The 23,140-nt window shown below is 44.5% G+C and overlaps 1 protein-coding gene across 3 annotated transcripts in view; it reads right to left on the bottom strand.

Moving 5' to 3' along the window:
• Nucleotides 1–23,140, bottom strand: part of IDH3B (isocitrate dehydrogenase (NAD(+)) 3 beta) — a 105,956-nt gene that overhangs the window by 62,652 nt on the left and 20,164 nt on the right. For all 3 annotated transcript variants that reach the window (XM_029595186.1, XM_029595177.1, XM_029595166.1), the window contains exons 4-6: nt 18,953–19,073; nt 17,247–17,307; nt 3,860–3,992 (exon numbers count right to left, since the gene is read on the bottom strand). In XM_029595186.1, coding sequence (XP_029451046.1) covers nt 3,860–3,992; nt 17,247–17,307; nt 18,953–19,073 — 315 coding nt within the window. The remainder of the gene's footprint in view (nt 1–3,859; nt 3,993–17,246; nt 17,308–18,952; nt 19,074–23,140) is intronic.

Here is a 23,140-nt window from a genome sequence, read left to right as displayed (position 1 = left end):
AGGTCCATATTCAAAAGCCATTTAGATGGATAACTTAAATGTTATCCATCTAAATGGATAACAGCATTTTCAGCTGACTAAATTCTAGCTGGATAAATTGGGGGCATTCTGGGAGTAGGCGCGAGGCATTCTAGGAAGGAGCAGAGTTAGCCAGATAAGTCATCCAGCTAACTTTAAGCTAACTGGGTATATTCAGCGGTGTAATTTAAGTTTAATACATTAAATTGTGCTTTTATGTAATGATATCATTTAAGTTTTTATTAAAGTTTTATTAAATTCTTACACAAAACATCTTCAAATACCACAAAATAGCCACCATGATACATGTTTCCCAACCAGTATAAGCTGTTAAACAGCTTCTCCTACTGCCCCCCCCCCCCCCCCCCATCTCCAATCCTCCTAGCCTTACCCCTCCCTCTACCCAACATATCAAATGTGTTCCATTTCTCAAACAACCTCCATATCCCAGAAAAGGTGGTTATCCTGTTCCACCATATTGCCTTCAACTTTTTATCATATATTCCTTCCATATCCATTTATACAAAGAAAGAGCACTAGGAGCATAAGGTCTTCTCCAATGAGCTAACAATTTGCACCTGGCAATCAATAGAATATGGGCTAGTAACCTTTTTTTCTTTAATTAGTAATTTTTATTGTTGTCAAAAGTCAGAGAAATACATCAGTAATGGAAAGTAGTACATATAGGGGTAGATTTTCAGACCGCGCGAATAGGCGTACTTTTGCTGGCGCATCAGGCGCAAGCAAAAGTACGCGGGATTTTAGTAGATACGCGCGTATCCGCTAAAATCCTGGATCGGCGCGCGCAAGGCTATCGATTCTGTATAGCCGGCGTGCGCCGAGCCGCGCAGCCTACCCCCGTTCCCTCCGAGGCCGCTCCGAAATCGGAGCGGCCTCGGAGGGAATCCTCTAACGCCCTCCCCTCACCTTCCCCTCCCTTCCTCTACCTAACCCACCCGCCCGGCCCTGTCTAAACCCCCTCCTTACCTTTGTTGGGGGATTTACGCCTCCCAGAGGGAGGCGTAAATCCCCGCGCGCCAGCGGGCCACTAGCGCGCCGGGACGCAACCTGGGGGCGGGTCCGGAGGGCGCAGCCACGCCCCCGGACCGCCCCGGGCCATAACCACGCCCCCGGGCCCGCCCCCAAAACGCTGCCGACACGCCCCCTAAACGCCGCGCGGCTCGGGCCCGCCCCTGACGCCAAACCCCGGGACTTACGCGAGTCCCGGGGTCTGCGCGCGCGCCGGTAGGCCTATTGAACATAGGCGCACCGGCGCGCAGGGCCCTGCTCGCCTAAATCCGCCCGGATTTGGGCGGATTTAGGCGAGCAGGACTCTTAAAATCCACCCCATAGTTTGTTCTCGGGCTATTAACCTATCCACCCTCCTAGAAATAACATTTACCCTCACATTAAGAACAAAAACCGAGGGATTCAAGTCTACCCTCACCTTAGAGTATCCAAAATAGTAGCTTGAACAAAATGGAATGGAACAACCCCACACTGCCACCAAATATGTCCCATGGTATCTACTTCCCTGCACTCTCTACAGCATTTATCAGATAGAGCTGCATAGATTCTCTTTAACCTCTGTGGGGAAAGATACTTATAAAATTTATTTTAGGTGACATTTTCAGTTAAATTGGCTGAGATAGAGGACCTCGCCGCTCTTAAAAGAATATTTTCCCAATCATCTTCATCAACTACACAATTTACATCCCTCTCCCACGCCTCCTCATGTTTAAGTTTATCAGACTGTGGACAAGAAAATAATTTATAAATGTTTTAGAGCAATCCCTTTACAGATCCCCTTCTGAAAAACCAAGAGCTCAAACTTTGACTTAGTCCTCTTAATCACTTTAACACCAACTGAAAGATTCAGAGAGAGCTCCATATTTAAAAGCATTTAATTGGATATCTCAGAGGTTATCGGGCTAAATGAAGATTTGGGCACTTATCTGGCTATATTCTAGCTGGCTAGAATTTAGCCAAATAAGTTAGAGGCATTCAGGAGGCGTATCTGGGAGGAGTTGAGTTTCTTGGCTAACTTAGCTGGCTAAGGGCCTAATTCATCAAGGCATTTCCCCATAGACACAGAATAGGAGAAATGCTTTAGTGAATCAGGCCCAAGTGTCTGATCTGATCCTAAAGTTAGCTGGATAAGCTAGAAGGCTAACTTTAAGATAGCCAGCCTTATTCAATAGTGCGGCTCCACTCTTAATTATACCTCCAAAGTTAGCCAGATAAGTTTATCCGGCTAATTTTGCTATCTGGATAGTGACTGAATATGGACCTCCTAATGTTTTATTTGAGTATAACCAAATACATCCATAGTTCTTAAATGAAGTTTCTCTTGTAAAGTAGAAAAAGGCATAACCCACTTCCTAATATAAAGTTGTCCCATATAAAATAGCACTCGAGCTTCCTAATCCCTAAATATTGCTGAGTCTCAGCAAAGAAGGAAATCATCATTATAGCTAATAGAAGGTAACAGTTTTCCCCAAGAAATTAAGCCCATTTTCACCCTCTTCCAAATATTTAACATAGTTCTTATATAAGGATTCTCAATGTTATGTATATGCTCCTTCAAGCCTCAAGCCCAAGAAAGACAGCCAAGGGGAATCCCACCCAAATATTGTTGCTCTATTTTTACCCAGTGTTTGAGCTTGTTCCTCCCATACAAGAGCTCTTAACCAAGCAGCAACATAATATTTTTCTATTCCTGATACTCCCAGACCTCCCAGCTTCCTGGGGTAAGAGAGAATCCCTTCAGATATTGATGAAGATCTCTGACTCCAAATAAACTTTAGCAATTTTTTCTGAATGGCTTTCAACATTCTCTTCGGAATTTCAATCGGTAAAGACAAATAAAGCAATCTCGGCAAAATATTAATTTTTATAGCTGCAATTCTCTTCAGCCAGGACAAGGAGATGACAACCCAAATTTGAAGATCTTTTTAAAAGGTCTAGCGCTAAAAGAGTACTTACTTCTAGCACTGGAAATGTAAGCTGTGTGTAGTTTACGCTTCCAGCGCAGCTTTGACAGAAGCTGTGCTGGAGCTTGCTGGGAGCATATAAGTTTGGATCCCATTCCTGGCAGGGATTTTAGGATTTGGGGGTGGATGGGGAGAGGGTCCAGGGAAGCAAATTTAGCATGGCCCCTTATTCACTTCAAGGGGATGAGAGGGTGTGGCAGCAATAGCAAAGGATTGTTTTTAAAGAACCAGAGAAGGGAGTGGGGGAAGGGGGCACCAACAGATCCAGAAACATTTTGGGGATAATTTAAGTGGGTATTAGGGGGCCAGATACAGATTTTGTTTGGCGGGAAATCAGAGAAATGGGCCCTAGGCCCTGCACTTTTTATTTTCTGTTTACAGCGCTACTTAAATGGATATCTTTTGAAAATCCAAAACTAGCTAAGTAGTTTTCTCCCCGACCTAACCCCACCCCAGGGACACTTCCACTACGATGCAGGTAAAAGTATGCACTTAATAGAGCTATGCACTTAATTTTACCTGCAAACAAGCTGGGAAATTTTCAGACAGCCGATTTACAGTAAGATGCATTCTGTCCTCTGAGGCTTTTTTACATTATGCTGTGATTCACAATATTAATTAATAGGTTAAGTTGAGAGCATAAAGAGACAGCAATCACAAGGCACATGGGAACTATAAAATTCAATCTGGTCGCTGGCTTTCATTCAATAGATGGCCATATGATCACCAGGCTTCAAAAGAATTCCTATCACACTGAGAGTATTGCTGCTGCTCGAATTATAAATACAACCTGTGGAGAAGAGAAGCCAAAAGAACCAGCAGGTTCCACAGTTACAGTCTCTGCCTACCTCATGCTCCAGAGAACTATACTCGCCCTCCGTCTGTTCCCGGATAATAACCAAGTCCAGATTGTTATGTCGTGTTTTAAAACCAGGCAAACTGTTCACATGAACAACGTTGGCAAACAGGTCCAGCTTACGCCTACAGGAGAGAACTTCAGTGAGAACAGCAATCACCCGAGACACACCATTACAATGACAATATCGACCCGAGCCACCAATACCGTAACATGCTTCATAATTTAAAAAATATATATATTCCATAGTGAATTATGCGTTAACATAATTATCGGCAATTCCTGAAAATGAGAAGTACCATATTCAGATTTAGACAGCACCTTGCTGTTTTATTCTATCTGAACTGGCTATATACTAAAGGAGTAGTTAATTTGAGAATTTTTTTTTTTTTTTAGTGAAATTTCTTTTATATGCCCCAGTCATATATCAGTGAAATGAACAAAACCATTTTCTCCTATGGTCCTGCTGATTCAAATAGAAAGGCATGGAAAAAACTGTAACTGGAATTCTTGTTGCTTGCCAACCAGAAAGCCATTTCTAAGGACTGAATGAAGATTGACCTACCTCCATTCTAAAGGTGCCTGGTTCATAAACACAAAAGAAAAAAATCTCAACCAGCACAGGGAGAAGTGATGGGCAAAGATTTAGCTGAAGACATGCATAAGATTGCAAGGAAGGGGGTGGGAGATTTTAATCTGCCTGACATTGACAGGGACATCCCAATTGAAGTTACAGTTAGAAGCAGAAAGATCCTGGACCCTTTTCAAGAGAGAGTACTCAGGCAACTAGTAACAGAAGTCACATATGAGAGGGCAATACTAGAAAGAGTCCTTAATGTCACCTGGAGTACAGTGATATCAAACAGTATAGTTTAATATAATACAAAAAGCATAGATGAGTAACAGACTTCATAGTTGCCAAAGAAAAGAAAATTGGTTCTTACTTGCTAATTTTCATTCCTGAAGTACCACAGATCAGTCCAGAAAAGTGGGTTTTGCATCCCTACCAGCAGATGGAGGCAGAGAACTAAAAACTTTGAGGCACTGCTTCATAACTGAGAGTGCCACCTGCAGTCCATCTGTACCCAAGCCAACTACAGAGTTACAACAACACAACAATCCCCTAAATGAGGGCAAACACCAAATTCAAAGGTTGGAGACCCTACCCAAACAGAAAAACCACAAATCAACCCAAGGGGCTAACCACAACCTGGCAAACTTCTTTAGGTTATGTATATATACATTCTGACAGTTCTTTCCAATAAGCATACCAGAACATGGACTTGCCATAATGGTCTTGAGAACATTAAGAGGTTGGGTCTCTCGACTGATCTGTGGTACTTCAGGAACGAAAATTAGCAGGTAAGAACCAATTTTCCTTTCTTGTTCACATCCCAGATCAGTCCAGACAAGTGGGATGTACCAAAGCACCCCTACACTGGATGGGCCCATAAAAGACCCCCTTCTCAACATACTTTCGCTAAAGGATGCCCCTCCTGGATCCTGAGCATCTAAATGGTAATGGCAAGATAAAATGTGAAGAGAAGACCATGCCACCACTCTACAAACCTCCTGCGGCGACACTGACACTTAGCTCATGACACTGCCTGCGCTCTAGTAGGGTGCATGCACGCAACCCCTCTGGAATTCTTCTCCCTTTACAAAAGGTAGACCGAAACAATAGCTTCCTTCAGCCAATGCACTATCATGCCCTGGAGGCCTTGCATCCATTTCTGGCACCTCCAAACAATACAAACAAATGATCCGACTGCTGAAAACTGTGTGTGACCTTTGCCTCTGGTGAATCAGCAGACCAATTCAGTAAGGCAGGAGCTCTACAGTCTGATTCAGGTGAATCGAAGATACCACCTTAGATAGGAACAAGGGTACTGTGCGCAAAGACACCCCCCTCATCCGAAATCTTCAGAAATGGTTCCCTACGGGACAAAGCCTGCAGTTCAGAGATCCTTCTGAACGAACAAATCGCCACAAAAAAAAAACCAACCTTCAGCGTGAGGTCCTTTAATGATGCCTTCCTCAATGGCTCAAAACGGAGGCCCACAAAGCACCGCAATACCAAGTTTAAACTCCATGCCGGATCCAATCTATGCACTGGCAGCAGTAGGTGCTCAACCCCCTTCAAAAACCTCACAATATCCGGATGTGAGGCCAACAACCTTTTCCCTGGAGTATATAACTGGCTAACTTCACTGAAACAAACTAACAGAGTTGAGTTTCAGGCGGAACTCTAAAAGATATAAAAGATATTCAAACAGTTTGTGTGGGGCAAGAGAATGGATCTATGGCCTTGCTTTTGCATCATATAGCAGATCTTCTCAATTTAAAACTATAATTTTTCTAGAGGATTTCTTCCTAGCAGCCAAAAGGATCTGAGACACTTCACTGGAGGAACTAGAGACTGAATGTTGGAGAAGAGCAATGTTGGAGAGGAGCAATATTCCTCAGTTCTGCGTTATCAGAGTTGGGGGAAGTTTCCAATTTGAGTGGTTTCCTCATAGATAAACCCCAAAGAAGTAAAAACCAAACCTGTCTCAACCAATGAACAATCATGTAGATCATAGTAATTTTCTGGTCCCTTCTGAGTTTTATTAAGATTTGGCAGCTGGAGGTGTAGGAATTTCACATGCAGAAGATTTAGACAATAAAGAAGGCATCTGCCACTATTTTGCCTTATCATCTCTTCCTTGAGCAGATTAGTATCTTCCTGTTTTGGCTGTTGGAAACAGATTCAACTCCGGTGTGAGCCACTCAAGGAATATTTTTTCTTCATCCTGATTTAGGAACTATTTGTAGGGGTCCAAATGTCAATTGAGTCTGGCCCAGTTCAACACCTTCATAGTTTCTTGACACAGAAGGTATGAACCTATTCCTCCCTCTTGCTGAAGCAGAATTAAAAAACAGATGAACAACAGACTTAATTCAAGATTAAAAAAAAAAAAAGGTTCATGTTGAATAATCAAGACTCATGCTCCGGATGAAGAATGACAACAATCTGATTGTGCTTTCAAGTATCCATGATTTGGCCCCTGAGGAAGCACCGGTTGTGAAACTTCGGCTGTGTCGAGCTTTTAATAAAAAGATCTTGAATTAGGATGGTTGTCCATCTATTTTTTTCATTTGCATTTAAAAATCTAAAAAAAAAAAAAAAAAAGCATGTACTGTATTTTTCAAGGTGAATAACCGAACTGACTGGGTGGTCCACGCTTGGATTTGCAGGATACACCCACCTTGCAATAATTTCAGTGCTTAAAGTACTCTTTGCTGCTAACCAAATTGTTTTTTTGTTTATGTTTTCCCTCTTGCGCTGACATTCATATGGAGGCATGCCATGAGTCACATGAACTATGAAAGTGATAACATGAACTTAACTAAAGCCTCCTTCCACCATGGGAACTGTGTCACAGGCTACGTTGGCGAAGAAAGAAGCCATAGCTTGAGTCTTTGAGTCATGTCTAGAAGAGCCTCTGTCACTTCGAATTGAAATTCTGGGATCAGAATGGATTTGGGGTAGTTGATGACAAACCCAAGTGACTGCAGCACCCAGAAGATGCTATGCATGTAATTGTCTTTTTGTATCCAATTTGTGCTCTTGCCAAAACAATCAATCATGTAGAGAAATGCATAAATCCCCAGCTTGCATAGCAATGCTGCAGTTGCTGCATGACAGTTTGTGAATACTCAGGGTTCTAATGAAGTGCCAAAAGGAAGAACATGGTACTGGGGTGCTGTTTTCCTACTACCAATCTGAAATACTTCAGTGACAGGGGTATATCTCTATGAGGGTGTACATGTCCTTCAGATTCATACTCCTTTGATTAGAAGGGAACTATGGTACATAGAGTAACCATTTTGAACTTTTCACTCTTCAGGAATTTGTTTAAGGTTCTTAGGTCTAGTATAAGGTAGAAATCTCCTGTCTTTTTGGGGACCATGAGGTAACTGGAGCCAAATCCTCACATTCTCTCTCTTATGGTGGGTCAGATTCAACTGTTCTGGCCTGCAAGAGATAGGAAATTTTCAACCTGAGCAGGTCCTGGTGTTGAATGAGTTTTAATGCTCTTTTAGGCCACTGATTTGAAGAGGAGCCTAATAGTATAATATGTAACCTTTCTTTAAGACCAAGAGGACCTATGCCGTCTCAGATTACGATGAGTGGGAAATAACCAAAGTTAAGCAATAAGGCGTAACGCTATAACATATAGCAGTAATAAGAGGACAAAACATATAGGAATAGGTGAAATATGCAGCAGCAAGAAAATAACACACTAAACAAGAATAGCGGATGAGTGCAACACACACTTCTTGCATGGTAGGGAGCTAAGCAATCTGAAATAAATCCAGGGTTGTGACATTGTGAAGAAAACTGGTGCAGCAAAACCAAAATGAAGATATTTCTATTTACATGACTGAAAGAGAGACAACAAATATTCATATGGATGGACTTCTTGGGACATCCATAACAGAGAAAATAATTACACTACAGGTCAGCTCAGCAGACAACAAAGAAAAACGAAAAACTAGTTAAGTGCCAAAAAACCTAACTAAAGAGAATCTAAGGGGGTTTTTTTTTTCAAAGGTCAAAATCCTAAAACTAGGTAGAATCAGTGACATGGCCAGGGCCTACCCACTATGAGTTCAGGCCTACCCAATCAGGGTACACCAAATGGGGCCTGAAGAATGGCTATTGCAGACTCCTTCATTGCAGTTGGCTAAAGGAGGCAAAGAAGTCCTGCCAAAGCAAGGCCTCCATAGGAGCCCATCCCCGTGGCGGCGAACAAGTCAACCCGCCGAAGCAACCCACCACAGGAACCCATCCCCGTGGCAAAGCTGCAGCAGAAACCTATCCCCGTGGCAGTGAAAGAGAGGGCCCGCCAAAGCAAGGCCACCATGGGAGCCCATCCCCGTGGCAGCGGAAGAAGGGGCTTGGCATTGAGGCCCAGGGCATGTGTGTGAGAATGGAAGCCTGAGTGTGGGTATTTGTGTCTCAGAAAGGGAGCCTGAGTGTAGGTATTTGTGTATGACAAAGGGAGCTTGTGTGTATGTGGGAGAATGGGAATCTGGGTGTTTGTATGTGAAAAGGAGAAGCTATTACCTGACAATTTCCTTTTTTTTTTTTTTTTTTTTTTTTTTTAAGTGAGGAGCGGTTAATCCACACCCATGGGTTATGCACCTCTAACAGCAGATGGAGACAGAGCAAAACTGACATTACGATATATATATACCCCTGCACCAGCATCAGTCCGCCAGTATTCAAAGCCAATTGTGGACAACTAAAGAATACATGATCATTAACATTAAGACAATCATTCCAACACTCAGTTAACAGGAAAACATTTAGGTCAGACAAGGAGTGTATTATCACTAATCTAGGGACTAGATCTAACACTTACCAGTAATCCGTGAAGACGCAGCCACTCAGGAGGACAATAGCACCACCAACTGGTAGCCAAGGGTGGGAAGGTGGATTAACCTATCCTCACTAAAGAAAAGGAAATTATCAGGTAAGTAGTAATTTCTCCTTTCTTAGCATTTGAACAGGTTAATCCATACAGTGGGATGTACCAAAGCTACTCCCGGACAGGGTGGGAAGGGGCCCATGGTCTGATCAACACCGCAAGTGTGAAGGCTGTGTCCTCCCAGGCTTGCACATCCAGGTGATAATGCCTGGAAGCTGTGTAAGAAAAACCATGTTGCAGCTCTGCAAATCTCAGCTGGAGACAACCATATAATCTCTGCCTATGACACTGCCTGAGCCCTAGTGGAATGAGTGCTAACCTGACTAGGGAATGGCTGCTCAGCATCCACATACTCGACCATGGTAACATTCTTAATCCAGCGGGCTACTGCAGTCCGCGACGCTGGCTCACCCTGTTTACTCCCACCGTGGAGTATAAACAGCCGGTTCATCTCCTCAAGAGGTTTAAAAACCTCCAATACCTCAAGATATGCCGCTTGACATCCATGGTCTGTAACAGGCGATATTCATTCATTTCTCTCTCCTTGCACTAAGTCAGCAGGGATTGATTGATGCTAGTTAAAATCCGAGACCACCTTTGACCAAAACGATGGAACAGTTTGCATCTGGACCACTCCCGGAGATCCTCACAAGAGGTTCCTGGCAAGACAGAGCCAGCAGTTTGGAAACTCTATGTCCAGAACATCATCCTCTAGTATGTAACCTCTAGAAGAGTCTACACAGTGGTCGAAAGGTGGGACCCACCAGAATTCCAGAACCAGATTAAGACACCACAAGGGCACCGGAAACTGCAAGGGGCACAAAGATGTTTCATGCCTTTCAAAGCTGTGCCACAACCGGATAGGCTGACAAATGCTCACCATTCACTGGATCTCGGAACAGGCCCAAGCTGCCACCTGTACCTTCATGGAATTAAGGGCCAGGTCCTTACCCAACCCAACCTGCAAAAAAACCCCAAACTGAGCGGGATTTTAACCGAACGAGGATGACCCCCCTCACTACTCACCCCAAGCCTAAAACATAGGCTAAGGAATTGAGTAACTGTCATGCTTGACGCAAGGTGGAAAACAGGGCAGTGGCCTACCCACTCTTCAGCAATTGAGCCTTCTCAAGGGCCATACTATAAGACAAAAATCAAGTCAGATCTTCAAGAATAATAGGCCTCTGCCATAGCAGATTCCTATAGACTGGTAATCGGAGAGGATATTCCACCAGAAGTCTGCATAGATATGCATACCATTGCCTCCTAGACCCATCTAATACCACCAAAAGAGCCAATCCCATGTGAGCTTTGAACCCTCAAATCATTCTGCCCAACATGAGCCATGGGGAAAGGCATATAGAAGCTTTCCTTCCGGCCCCTCCTGCACAAAGGCATCAATGCCCGAAAACGTCAGATCTCTCCTGGAACTGAAGAAGCGAGGAACCTTCGCACTACGTGATGTTGCTAGCAAGCCTAGAAACGGGAGTTCCCAGTGGCCCACTATGAGCTAGAACACTTTGTTGTACCATTCCCTTTCTCCTGGATTCAGACTGTCTGCTGAGAAAGTCGGCTCTTACATTGTCTTTTCCTGCAATGTGCGAGGCTGAAATCTTCTGAAGATGTACTTTAGCCCATTCCATGAGTTAGGCTATTTCCTGTGATACTTGCTGGCTCTTAGTTCCTTCCTGTCAATCGATGTAAGCCACTGTCGTCGCATTGTCTGACATTATTTGGACCGCTTAACCCTGCAAGTGACCGGCAAATCACCAGCATGTCAAACTGCACAGGCTTCCAGCTGATTAATGCTCCAGAGGTATTCCTCTGTACTGCATCACCCCTGCGCTTTCAACTCCTGACAGTGAACCTCCTAATCCTGGAGGCTCGTATCCATCATGTGTAGTAGCCAGTCTGATGTTCATTAGTTGATCTGCTTGCAACCACCACTCTTGTTGACATTGATCTCCATCGATAACTGAAATCGTATCAAGGAGTTCTGAGATTGTGGTCTCCAATGTATAAGTAGTATGTGCCAAAGAGGACGCAAATGCACCCTTGCCCACAGAACCACCTCTCGGGTGGCTGTCATCAATCTGTACACCTGTAGATAAGACCACACCGCCGGACAAATTGCTTCTGTTAATAGTCACACATGCACCAGTATCTGAATGCGGACCCATGATAGAGACACCTCTCTTGTTTTGTGTTGAAAATGAACACCTAGATACTCCAGTGTCTGGGATGGCTGCAGATTACTCTTGGCCATGTTCACCACCCAACTTAGTTCCTGCAGCAAGGAGATCACCTTGCATGGAGCCTGAAAATTCTCTTTCATAGCTCATGGCCTGAATTAGCAAATTGACGAAGTACGGGTGGAACAGCATGCCATCCTCTCTCAATACTGCTGCTACCAGCACCATGACCTTAGAGAAGGTTCTGGGCACGGTGTCCAAATGGAAGGGTAGTGCTCAAAAAGTGATAATGTTGCCCCAAAACAGTGAAACACAGAAACCGTTGATGCTCCAGTTGGATGGAATATGCAGATACTCCTCTGACAGCCCAGAGACGTAGAAAAACCTCCCCCGACAGTAATGCTATTAACAGTGAGAGTAAGGTTTCCATGTGGGAACGAGTCACTTGCAAAAGCCGATTGACTCCCTTGAAATTCAGTATGGGGCGAAGGAATATTGGCTCAAATTATCTTGAGAAATGGGCCTGGATCACAGCCCGCAGGCTGAGGAATCTTAACAACGTACACTCCAGATACCATGAAAACCTCCCAAGGAACTCCAGAACATAGCCACCTCTTATCTTCTCCAGACCCCACTGGTCTGATGTGATTTTGATCCACCTCCAATAAAAGGAGAGACCAGTGACCCTTTACCTCCTATTCCTGGGAGGGTCAGACTACCCTCATTGAGGGGTTCAGGGGGGCACTGCCACTCGAACCCGCGCTCTGGGTTGCCTGGAATGAAGGACTGAACCTACTCAAAGATCGCACCCTAAGAAATTTACTCCTCTATAAGGTTGAAAATGTTTGAAAACCAGCATGATATATCATGCCCAACAAGCATGGCACCTGCTTTTAATCTTCCGGCAACCGAGGAACCTGGGAATCACCCCACTTATTGGCCATTTCTTTTTTTTTTTTCCCCACTCCCAAACCAGAGTGATCCTTAAAAGCCATTTCAACAGAGTAAGCTCTGGATTGTCTCGGCACCAATTCGTCAACCATAGCTGGCTCTCAACCCTACTTAGCTTCTGAGATCCGTCGAGATCAGGCTCATCCAAGGTAGAGGCCGTAGGGCACTGCCCCAAATTCAAATCAGACTCTTCAACTTCCTGAGAGAGCACAAGACTTAGTGCAGCAAGAGGCCATCTGCAATTCATTGCCACTGCCTTGAGGCCTAAAGATAGCCTCAACTCTCCTATCACGTGCCTTCTTCAAGCCGCTCACCTTTCCAAAGGGATAATCGTCCGTTTGGTGATGGCACACACCAGCATATCCACTTTCAGAAAGTACAACTGCTCTCTCTCTCTCTGCCGCATCCAGGAGGTACAGTTCTACTAAGGCTCATCCCCCTGTAAAAACAGCATCCGAGGCACCCCATTCAAGATTAATCAATTCTTGAATATCATCCATAATGCTTCACATAAGGAATCTAAATGGAATACTAGTTCGGCTTCAGCACCCATCTTCAATGCCTGGGCGATCTGAGCCGGCAACCCATTTCTATGAAATAAACGCAACATTATGCTATACAGTTCTAACCCCGGAAGAATTTCCCATCCTCCAGGGAGTAAGGGCCGCTTTCACCATCCGTACTATCATAGTCCTCATCAGCGTGATTCGTAGCAGGTGTAGACACACTCCAACACTTACCTGCGGCACCAGGTATGCAGGGATCCACAGATTGCGATCCTGAACTATTAGGCTTATCCATGCTGGCGACTGAGCAAAAACCTGCAAGCAGGGCCTAGCCAAACAGCTGCTCAACCTGCCAAGCTGTTTTGCAGCAGACTTGTGCATGGAAAAGTGGGCGACCACTGCCTCAGCCCATACCAAAACCAGGGGGCGTCAGTCCTGTGCCCACTGAAAAGCCTTCCCCCGCTGATGATCCAGTTAGGGGAGCCCAAAAACCAGGCGACACCTCTGACCGGTCCCTCTCTGGACCCAGTCCCGCATCTGAATGGGAAGGGCGGGCTCAGCAAAAGCAGCCGGAGAAAACTCTTCATGAGCCTCCAAGTAGTGCTATTACAAGACAGGTGGAAGGGGGGGGGGGGGGGGGAGAGGGACGTCAAGCTGTGATGCCTCAATATGGCAACAGCACAAAGATAAACACCCACTAGCAGCAAAACCAAAAGCATCTGACCATTGTGGACCCAGCTGCGCACCCGCACAAGTAAGCGCGGACAAAAACAAAGCCTGTCCAATAAGCACCCAAAAATTATAGGTGTACAAATTGTGGTCCAGGTAGGCGCCCACCAGAGCACCCCCAAGCACACATGTAAGTACCCACCTGAGAGCCCACCTGACCATCTACATCTAGGCCTACACCTAGATGCGCAAGCATGAGCCAACATCATACTGTTTCATGGCAGTCTTGAGCGCAGAAAAGCACATGAATGCTACAGTGGTCTACCATGGGGCGTCTACGCAAAGCCTGAGAGCAGGGTCTAACCAAAAAGGCTGCTCAACACACCAAGCTGCCACAATTTCCCCAGCTCCCTCGGAGGTGGGAATGGACGTCTGATCAACCCGCCAAGACTTGAAGACCAGAAGGGGAATGGAAATCCTCACTCCTCCTTCCTTCCTTTTTTTTTTACTCCTTACCTGATCTCAACCCGTCCTGGCCAAGTATAGAGTCGGTCTCCGGCTGTGGGGGAAGAGAGCAAAGGCCTTTACTGCCACGCTTGGCTTCTTGCACCTGCTAGTCTCTCTCAGCTGGTTTTATTTGGGGGGTTTTTTGGTTTTTTTTTTACGGCTAAGTCCACGCTGGAAAACCAGCTACCGGACCAAGGCACTCGTTTGAGGGAGGGATCCATAGATATCACCTCAGGAAAACTCGACTGAGGGAGGGACTGTAAGGTATCACCCCAGGAGAGCAGGGCGAATCAATTTTCTTCTTCATTTCTCCTTCATATTCATTCTCTCTCTCTCACACACACATATACAGAAGAGTGACCCTGAAGAAAGAATTAGGAAAAGAATGACAATGGGAAAGTGGAAAAAAAGAGACAGAGACCAAATGGATAGAAAAATGAAAAGATCAGACAACAAAGGTAAAAAATATATATATTTTGATTTTGTAACATTTGGAGAATTCCATCTTTGGGTATGTGCATTTCTTATATTTTTATATTTTGCTCTTTAGAGTTCCGCTGTTCAGAGTCTGGTTTCTCAAGCTATTTAGGTTTTCTTTGCATGTTTCTATTTCTAATTTAAAGTCCCTTAATTTCTGTATTAAGTAAGGGTCTGTCTGCGTTCTACTTGTATGTGACCAAGGTGCAGTATTTCTGTTAGTGTGTAGTTTCTCTGCAGAGATTTGGAGCAGTCCAGCTTGTTCTGTTACCCCAATAGATGGTGTATTAATGTTCTAGGGTTCTAATGTAGTATTTGCATTGCTGCTTTTTCATAAGATTGCTCTTATTTGAGTCCTGAGAGTCAGTGCTGTGATTTTATGGTATGGCAAGTTTCTAGGCACCTGTCTGTCTGGTTTTTTCTTTTTTTTTTCAGGGGCTTGTGTTATTTCACAAAATGTTTAGCAGTGGAGGGAGTTGTTTTTGGTTTTTTTTGCCGAGGTGACTCCAGAGTTTGAATATAGGTTTTTTTTTCGTGTTGAGTTGCAACATGAACTGTTGTAGATTTGCTCTGCATCTGTTCTAATGACTATTGCTATTTTCTAGTAGTTATGCTGATCTCTGCCTTTCTGGAAAGAGGATTCATGAAAGAATACATTGATGTGTTTTATGACATGATTGATTGGATCTTATGTTTATGTTCTTTGCTTTTTACATGATATTGTGTATTTATAAACTTCAATAAATAAAATTAATACAGCTTAGTAAGGGATTTTTTATGCTGGTAAGTGCTTGCAATAATTGAGTTAAAATATTCTAAAAAGTTTCACTCATGATGCATAATGGCTGTTGTGGACTATTTAGAAACCCATTGTAGGGTGCATGCTAAGGCATTATTTATCAATAAGAGTACAACTAGTAGAGTTCACACCTGTATGCCTACAACCCACTCATGTTAACCTTGGGACCACACAAAAAATCAGTTCTGGCTACACTACTGGGTAGAATGTCAAGAAAAAGCGATGGGACTGTTCAATAAACTCACCTAAAGTCTCAGCAAATGAAGAGAAACTGAGGAGAGTTGCAGGACAGCCTTTCCAGAAAGGACTGTCAGTTCAGTCCTGAGCACATGTGACTCAATGAATCTGGCTGTCTTCAGAAAAATAGTTCTAATTTTGAAATAACTGTTTACAATTTTCTTCCCTAGACCTGTACTGTATATACTGAGCTGATGTTTAGTCTTAAGAATGGAGGAGCAGATCAGAACCTAAAAAAACATATCAACAAAATCCTCAAGGAAGGCTTCTACAAACTTAATGTGATGAAAAAATTAAAACCCTTACTTCACACCAGTGATTTTCGAACTGTCATCCAAGCCACCCTTACCACAAAACTGGACTACTGTAATTCACTTCTCCTAGGCCTACCCTATTCCACACTAAAACCCCTACAAATGCTTCAGAACGCTGTAGCAAGTACCATTTCTAATACCCGTAAATATGACCACATCACCCCCATCCTCAAAGACCTGCACTGCCTCCCGATCCCCTACCGTATCCTCTATAAAACCCTCACCATGATCCACAAAGCCATAAACACATGCAATTCCAACTAGCTTGAGGAGCCTTTCCGACCCATGTACTCCAACCGCCACACTAGAGCCTCCAATAATGGGACCCTTCATGTACCCGCCCTAAAAAAAGCTCACCTCACCTCCACGAGGGAACGAGCCATTTCTATTGCTGGTCCTACACACTGGAACTCTTTACCTAGCAACCTCCAGCTTGAGGCTTGCCCAACTAAAAAATAAAAAAAAAGAAAAGGAATCGAGAGGAAAAGAAAACATCGGGAGGTGAGATGACATCGCGAGAGAGAGACCACGCCCCCTTCCACGACGTCACTGAGAGCTTCGTCGGCGGTTGAAAAGCACCTCACCACCAGGCGATGCACGGCGCGCGACGAAGGGGTGCAACAAAGGGGTTCTCCCCTTTGTGCACCCCTTCGTGCAATCCTTGGTGCCTCATTTAATATTCTTTGTTTGTACATTTTCTGTTATATAACCCTTTTCCCAAGTTATGTACCCTTTTAGCTTGTTACCAAGTTTAATTTTAATTGTTCATTGTATCAGACTATGGAATTATTCTCCAGTTGTTTTTGTTTTATGTAAACCGGTATGATTTACATTTAATGTAAGAATATCGGTATATAAAAATTAAAAATAAAATAAATAAATAAAACTAAATTCAGAGCCAACTTAAAGACCTGGCTCTTTAAACAAGCGTACCCTCAATAACCCCCCCCCTTGCTTCTCCCTTGCTTCTCCCTCCTCCCCATTATGCCAGCTTTTAGCTGAACATTTGTACACAATTCTGTCATTATTGTTATACAATTAATTGATGTTATTTCTGTTTTTGGTTACTTTTCCTCCCTGTTATTTCTCTGTTCCTATGTAATCCCTCCCCCTAATACCTGTTTATTGTAATTTCCACCTGCTGTTCTGATGTAAACCGATATGATGTCGCCACTAATATCGGTATAGAAAAGTATTTAAATAAATAAAATAAATACAATTTAAATAAATCAATCTCTGCAACAACATACCTGAGAGCCATTTCATAGGATGCCAATTCACCTTTGTACTCCATGGGAGTGTGAATCTTCCCTGAAAGTACAGACACAACAGCATGTGACCACCCAGACCTTGGCATAAGCATACAACTCCCACAATCCAGCCAAAGCAATTTCTGACTGTTTCATGAGCATCCACCCCTTTGCTCCCTCACCATCTGCAACACTACGCTTTGTTCTAAGGGGCAGCACGCATTGTGGAATCCCCGAATGAATGCAGCATCAAATCATCAAGTATAAAGAGAAGTACAAATAATGAGTGGGTGTCCCAAAGGCAGGGGGGCTTAGCGTTACTATCCTGAGATGGCTCTTGAGCTGGCTGACCAAGCACAGAGGTAAAAGAGCAAAGTATTTGTCCTGACTAAAACGAACAGTGGAAGTGGCTGTGTAGGAAGCTCTCATTCTTAGGATGTCTTCCACAAGGCATGAAATCAATAGGGATGGGAAAGGAAAAATTGCAGACTCATTCATGACATATCTAATTTAAGAATCACCATACAGAGCAACACCTCTCCAAAATTATCAAAAACAAAAACAAGAGAGGGAAAAAATGTTTTTTCAAAAAAAACTTTTTATACAAAAAATTTTAAACTTAACTTCCCATTAATTTATAAAGAGATAGACGGTATCAGAAATAGTAGTTCAGCCAGTGTAATCCACTGTCTCTCACCGAACAGGGACCTTGTTTCGGCAAATCTGCCTTCCTCAGGGGTATAAATCCATACTCGTTATTCAAATTCGAAACACAATTTGGAATAAAGACACTCAAATTATGTGTTTCAATCAGTAACAGAATGCCTTGGCTATTTGACATTAGGCATCTTTGTGAATAACAAGTTTGGATATAAACCCCTGAGGAAGGCATTACCTTCCTCAGGGGTATATTACCATTACCTGCTATTAATTAAGTTGACTTAGAAAATAGCCACTGCTATTACTAGCAACTGTAACATGAAATAGACTTAGTTTGTGGGTACTTGCCAGATTCTTATGGCCTGGATTGGCCACTGTTGGAAACAGGATGCTGGGCTTGATGGACCCTTGGTCTGACCCAGTATGGCATGTTCTTAAGGCAGATTTGCCGAAACATGGTCCATGTCGGGTGGATTCTATGAGTGATTATGAACATCTGTACAGCTACGTATTTTGGTATTGGTGTTATGGTACCTCTTGGGTGGATTTTGGAAGGAAATTAAATTTGGTATATTGAAATATTGGATTGGTGGGAGGTTGATGGTAGGCCTCAGGCAGTATCAGCATTTCTTGCACTCTACCTTCAAATCATTTACCATCAACCTCCCACCAATCCAATATTTTAATATACCAAATTGACTGCACTACTACTACTATTTCTGATACCGGCTATATCTTTATATGTTAATAGGAAGTGATTAAGTTTAAAATTTTTTGTATAAAAAGGTTTTTTTTTTTTAAAAAAAAATTTTCCCCTCTCTTGTTTTTGATATCTAATTTAAGCGCAGAAGGAAGGAAGCAAGGAGAAAGTATTTAAAGAAATGATTTAAAAAAAAAAAATCCAGTATAACGGTTAAGGCACAGAGAGAGCATTATATTTCTCCCATTCTGTGTTGTTAGTGCAAAATGAGGCTCAAACCATTTGGAATGCTGCTAAAAGACAAGATTTGAAGTTTATATTCTCAGCATTTACAGAAACATCATACCTTTAATGGCGACACGATTGACCTTCATAGAGTCCACCACTTCTTCCAGCTTCTCTGCTGATGCCATATTCTGCACCTCACTCAGGTGGAACTCATCAAACTCCACGGGCACATCTGCTGCCTGAATGCCACCAACACCGGGATTTAAGGAATGTCAAGAACTACACAGTCCCTCAGGGACAAAGGTTGCCTTGCTTACAGGCAATAACTAAAGAGGAGTTCAAACCATACAATAAGAAAAGATCCATAATCTCTCTCTCTCAAATCATGCAGACAGGGTAAAAATCCCACTATACCTAGGGGAATTCTGCACAATGCAGTATTTGAACAGAATTTCGATAGGGCCCAGGAGACAGTAGCGATGGCATCAATTTGCGAGGGCCCGAAGAACAAGATCTACAGCAACCTCCACAGGTCTAGAGAGGAGGCTACAGAGGTGGTGGTATCAGCCTGCACAGGCCTGGAGAGAAGGGTGCAGTGGTGGCAGTCCATGTGCTAGGATGAAGGGCACAGTGGTGGTGGAGCCTGAAAGAGAGCTAAAAGGCCAGCTGGGGGTGAGTAGGAGAGAGAGATAAAGAGAGAGTGCTTGGGGGAGCAGGCAGAGAGAAAAAGCTGGGGTCTTGTTGGGGTGAGGAGAGACAGAGAACTGGAGACAAGGGGGTTCAAGCCTGGAAAGGAGCACAGAAAGAGAGCAGGTGGTGGGGGTGCGATCCAAGCCTACTGGGGCAAAGAAAGAGAGAGCTAGGGGTATTCCTCAGGATTAGGAGGGAAAGAGAGGGGAGAAGGGAGCAAAGAGAGAGCTGGGAAAGATGTCAGGCTTGGGGCACAGAGGTAGCTGGAGGCACGGGAAGATATATAGTGTGAGAGAACCAAGGTGGGGAAGGTTTGAGCCTGGTGGGGGGACGTGGAGAGAGAGAGAGAGAGAGAGAGAGAGAGAGAGAGAGAGAGAGAGAGAGAGAGACACACACACCATGGTGGGGGAGGGGGGAAAGAAAGGGAACAAGCCAGAGAAGGGTTTCAAGCCAAGATGTGCAATCTGTGGGGAGGGGCCAAGCCTCAGGACCAATGGGTTGCAAAGGCTGCGTCCTCTTGGGCCTGAAGGTCCAGGTGATAGAACCTGGAGAAGATCTGCAAGGAGGACCATGTCGCTGCTCGGCAGATGTCGACAGGAGACAGCAGTTTAGATTCTGCCCAGGATACTGCCTGAGCCATAGTGGCATGAGCTGGCATGACCTGAAAGGGCAATGGCTTTCCTGCCTTTACATAAGCTCCCGTGAACACCTCCTTGATTCAGCGAGCTATGGTAGCCCACGAAGCTTGTTCTCCCTGTCTCCTTCCACTGTGAAGAACAAACAAGTGGTCCGGCTTGCGCATCTGTTCTGAAAGTTCCAGATACCGCACCAAAAGCCTACTGATGTTTAAATGGCAGAGGAGGAGGTATTCTTCTGTGTCCTTGTGCCTATCCAGGGACGACAACGAAATGGACTGATTCACATGAAACTCAGAGACTACTTTGGGCAAGAAGGATGGAACGGTACAAGGTTGTAATGCTCCTGGGGTCATCCAGAGGAACAGTTCCCGACACGACAATGCCTGTAGTTCAGAGATGCGACGAGCTGAGTATATCGCCACCAGGAACACCGTTTTCAGGGTTAACAGGCATAAGGACAGACTGTGCAGTGTCCAAAAGGAGGGCCCTGCCAAAAACTCCAATATTAGAATAAGATTCCACAAGGGAACCAACTACCATAGGGGTGGCCGGAGGTGCTTTACCCCTTTTAGAAAATGGGCCATGTCCTGATGCACCGACAGGTGGGTTCAGTTCACCTCGCCTCTGAAACAGGAGAGAGCCACTACTTGGACCTTCAAGGAATTAAGGGATAACTTTTTTACAAGCCATCCTATAAAAATTCCAGAATCAGAGGGATTTTGACCGTCCGAGGGGCAACACTGCATTCTTCGCACCAGGCCTCAAATTCTCTCCAGACCCGCACATATGCTAAGGACGTTGAGAACTTCCATGCGTGGAGCAAGGTGGTAAGTACTGCCGCTGAATATCCATGCTTCATGAGGCAAGCCCTCTTAAGGGCCAAACCGTAAGACAAAATAGAGTCAGATCCTCATGAAGGACGGGACCTTGCTGGAGCAGGTCCCTGAGCGGTGAGAGGCACTAGAAGTCTCCGCATGTCTGCATACCATGGGTGCCTGGGCCAATCCGGAGCATCTAGAAGGACTAATCCCTTGTGGTGCTCGATCCTGCGAATGACCCTGCCCAGCAGGGGCCACGGAAGGAAGGCATATATTAAGTCCTCTTCTGGTAGGTCTGAACAAGGGCATCGATCCCTAGGGACCGCTGATCTCTTCTCGTCTAAAGAATCGGGAAACCTTTGCATTGTGAGATGCGACCAGCAGGTCGATGGACGGGAGGCCCCAGCGATCTACGAGTAGCTGAAAGGCTCTGGCTGACAACGCCCATTCTCCTGGATCCAGACTCTCCCTGCTTAGAAAGTCTGCTCTAACGTTGTCTTTTCCTGCAGTGTGGGAGGCCGAGATCATCTGTAGATTCAATTCCGCCCATCTATCTCCAGAGACACTTGCTGGCTCTTGGTTCCCCCCCCTGGTGGTTGATATAGGCTACCGTTGTTGTGTTGTCCGACATTATGCGGAACACCTGAGCCTGGAGTACGTGGCTGAACTGCAGACACGCTAATCTGACTGTTTGGGCTTCCAGGCGGTTTATGTTCCAGCGTGCTTCTTCCTTAGTCCAACGCCCTGGGCTGTCTGTTCCTAACAGTGAGCTCCCCAACCATGGAGGCTCACTTCTGTTGTGAAAACCAGCCAGTTAGGCGGGGACAAGCTTACACACCCTTGCCCAGGTGAGATTCCTGTAGCCACCACTGGATCCGAGGACATACTTCCATCGGTAGGTGGAGGCAAATTGAATAGTCTTGAGACAACAGGTACCAACGTGACAGTAGGGAGCGTTGAAGTGGTCGCATGTGTGCCCTCGCCCAAGGTACTACCTTCAGCATTGACGTCATCAAACAGAGGACCTGAAGATAGCTCCACACCTTGGGGCGTATCGTGTTCGTCAACCAACGCATTTGGAACATCAACTTCCTTATCCACAAGGGCGGGAGGAAGACCTTGCTCTGCTTGGTGTTGAACTAGACTCTCAGATATTCTAAGGACTGGGAAAGCTTGAGACTGCTTTTGTCCATGTTTACGACCCAACCAAGCTCCTGAAGCAGGGGCATCACCCTGCTGGTCACCCAGAGACTCTCTTCTAATGACTTCATCTGGATCAACCAGTCACCCAAGTATGGGTGCACCATGACTCCTTTCCTCAGTGCTGCCGCCACAAACACCATAATCTTGGAAAATGTTCTGGGGGCGGTGGCCAGACTGAAGGGCAGTGCCCGGAACTGATAATGGTGCCCCAGTACCGCAAAGCGCAGGGAACGCTGGTGATCTTTCCGGATTGGAATATGGAGATATGCCTCAGAAAGGTCCAGGGAGGTTAAGAACTCTCCCAGTTGTATGGCCATTATGACAGAGTGCAGAGTTTTCATGTGGAAATTAATTACTCGTAGGTGTTGGTTGACATTCGAGGTCCACGATGAGATGGAAAAAACCCTCCTTCTTGGGTACGATGAAATGGATGGAATAATGCCCAAAATTTTCCTGGGGCGCAGGTACTGGAATTATAGCCCTTGATTTGAGGAGTCTCATCAAAAGTAGATTCCTGCTTCTTGTGCTGGAAGAGGCAAGGAGACATCATGAACATGTACCGAGGAGTGCTGCGAAACTCCAGCGTGTATCCTTCTCGTATGATATCCAGCACTCATTTGTCTGACATGATCTTGACCCACTGCTGGTAGAAGAGACTAATATAATTGTATTTATGTTTTTGTTATCAATTTAACTTTTATTAATGTTGTTTAGCTTTTTGCTTTGTTTAAAATTATTTCGTTATTGACGTTTAAATGTATTAGACTAAGGAATTGTACTTCCTGCTTATTCTGTTTCATTGTAAACCGGTTTGATATGCATTCTATGCAGGAAAATCGGTATAAAAAAACTAAAAATAAATAAATAAATAAGGGGGATAGTCAACCCCCTATATCCTCGTTTCGTGGATGGGTCAGCAAAATATCATTGGGGAGTTCGGGCCAAACCTGAACCCAA

This window comes from Rhinatrema bivittatum, chromosome 1, assembly GCF_901001135.1.
Source record: "Rhinatrema bivittatum chromosome 1, aRhiBiv1.1, whole genome shotgun sequence".
Taxonomy (NCBI): domain Eukaryota; kingdom Metazoa; phylum Chordata; class Amphibia; order Gymnophiona; family Rhinatrematidae; genus Rhinatrema; species Rhinatrema bivittatum.
This window is presented reverse-complemented; position numbering and strand designations above follow the sequence as displayed.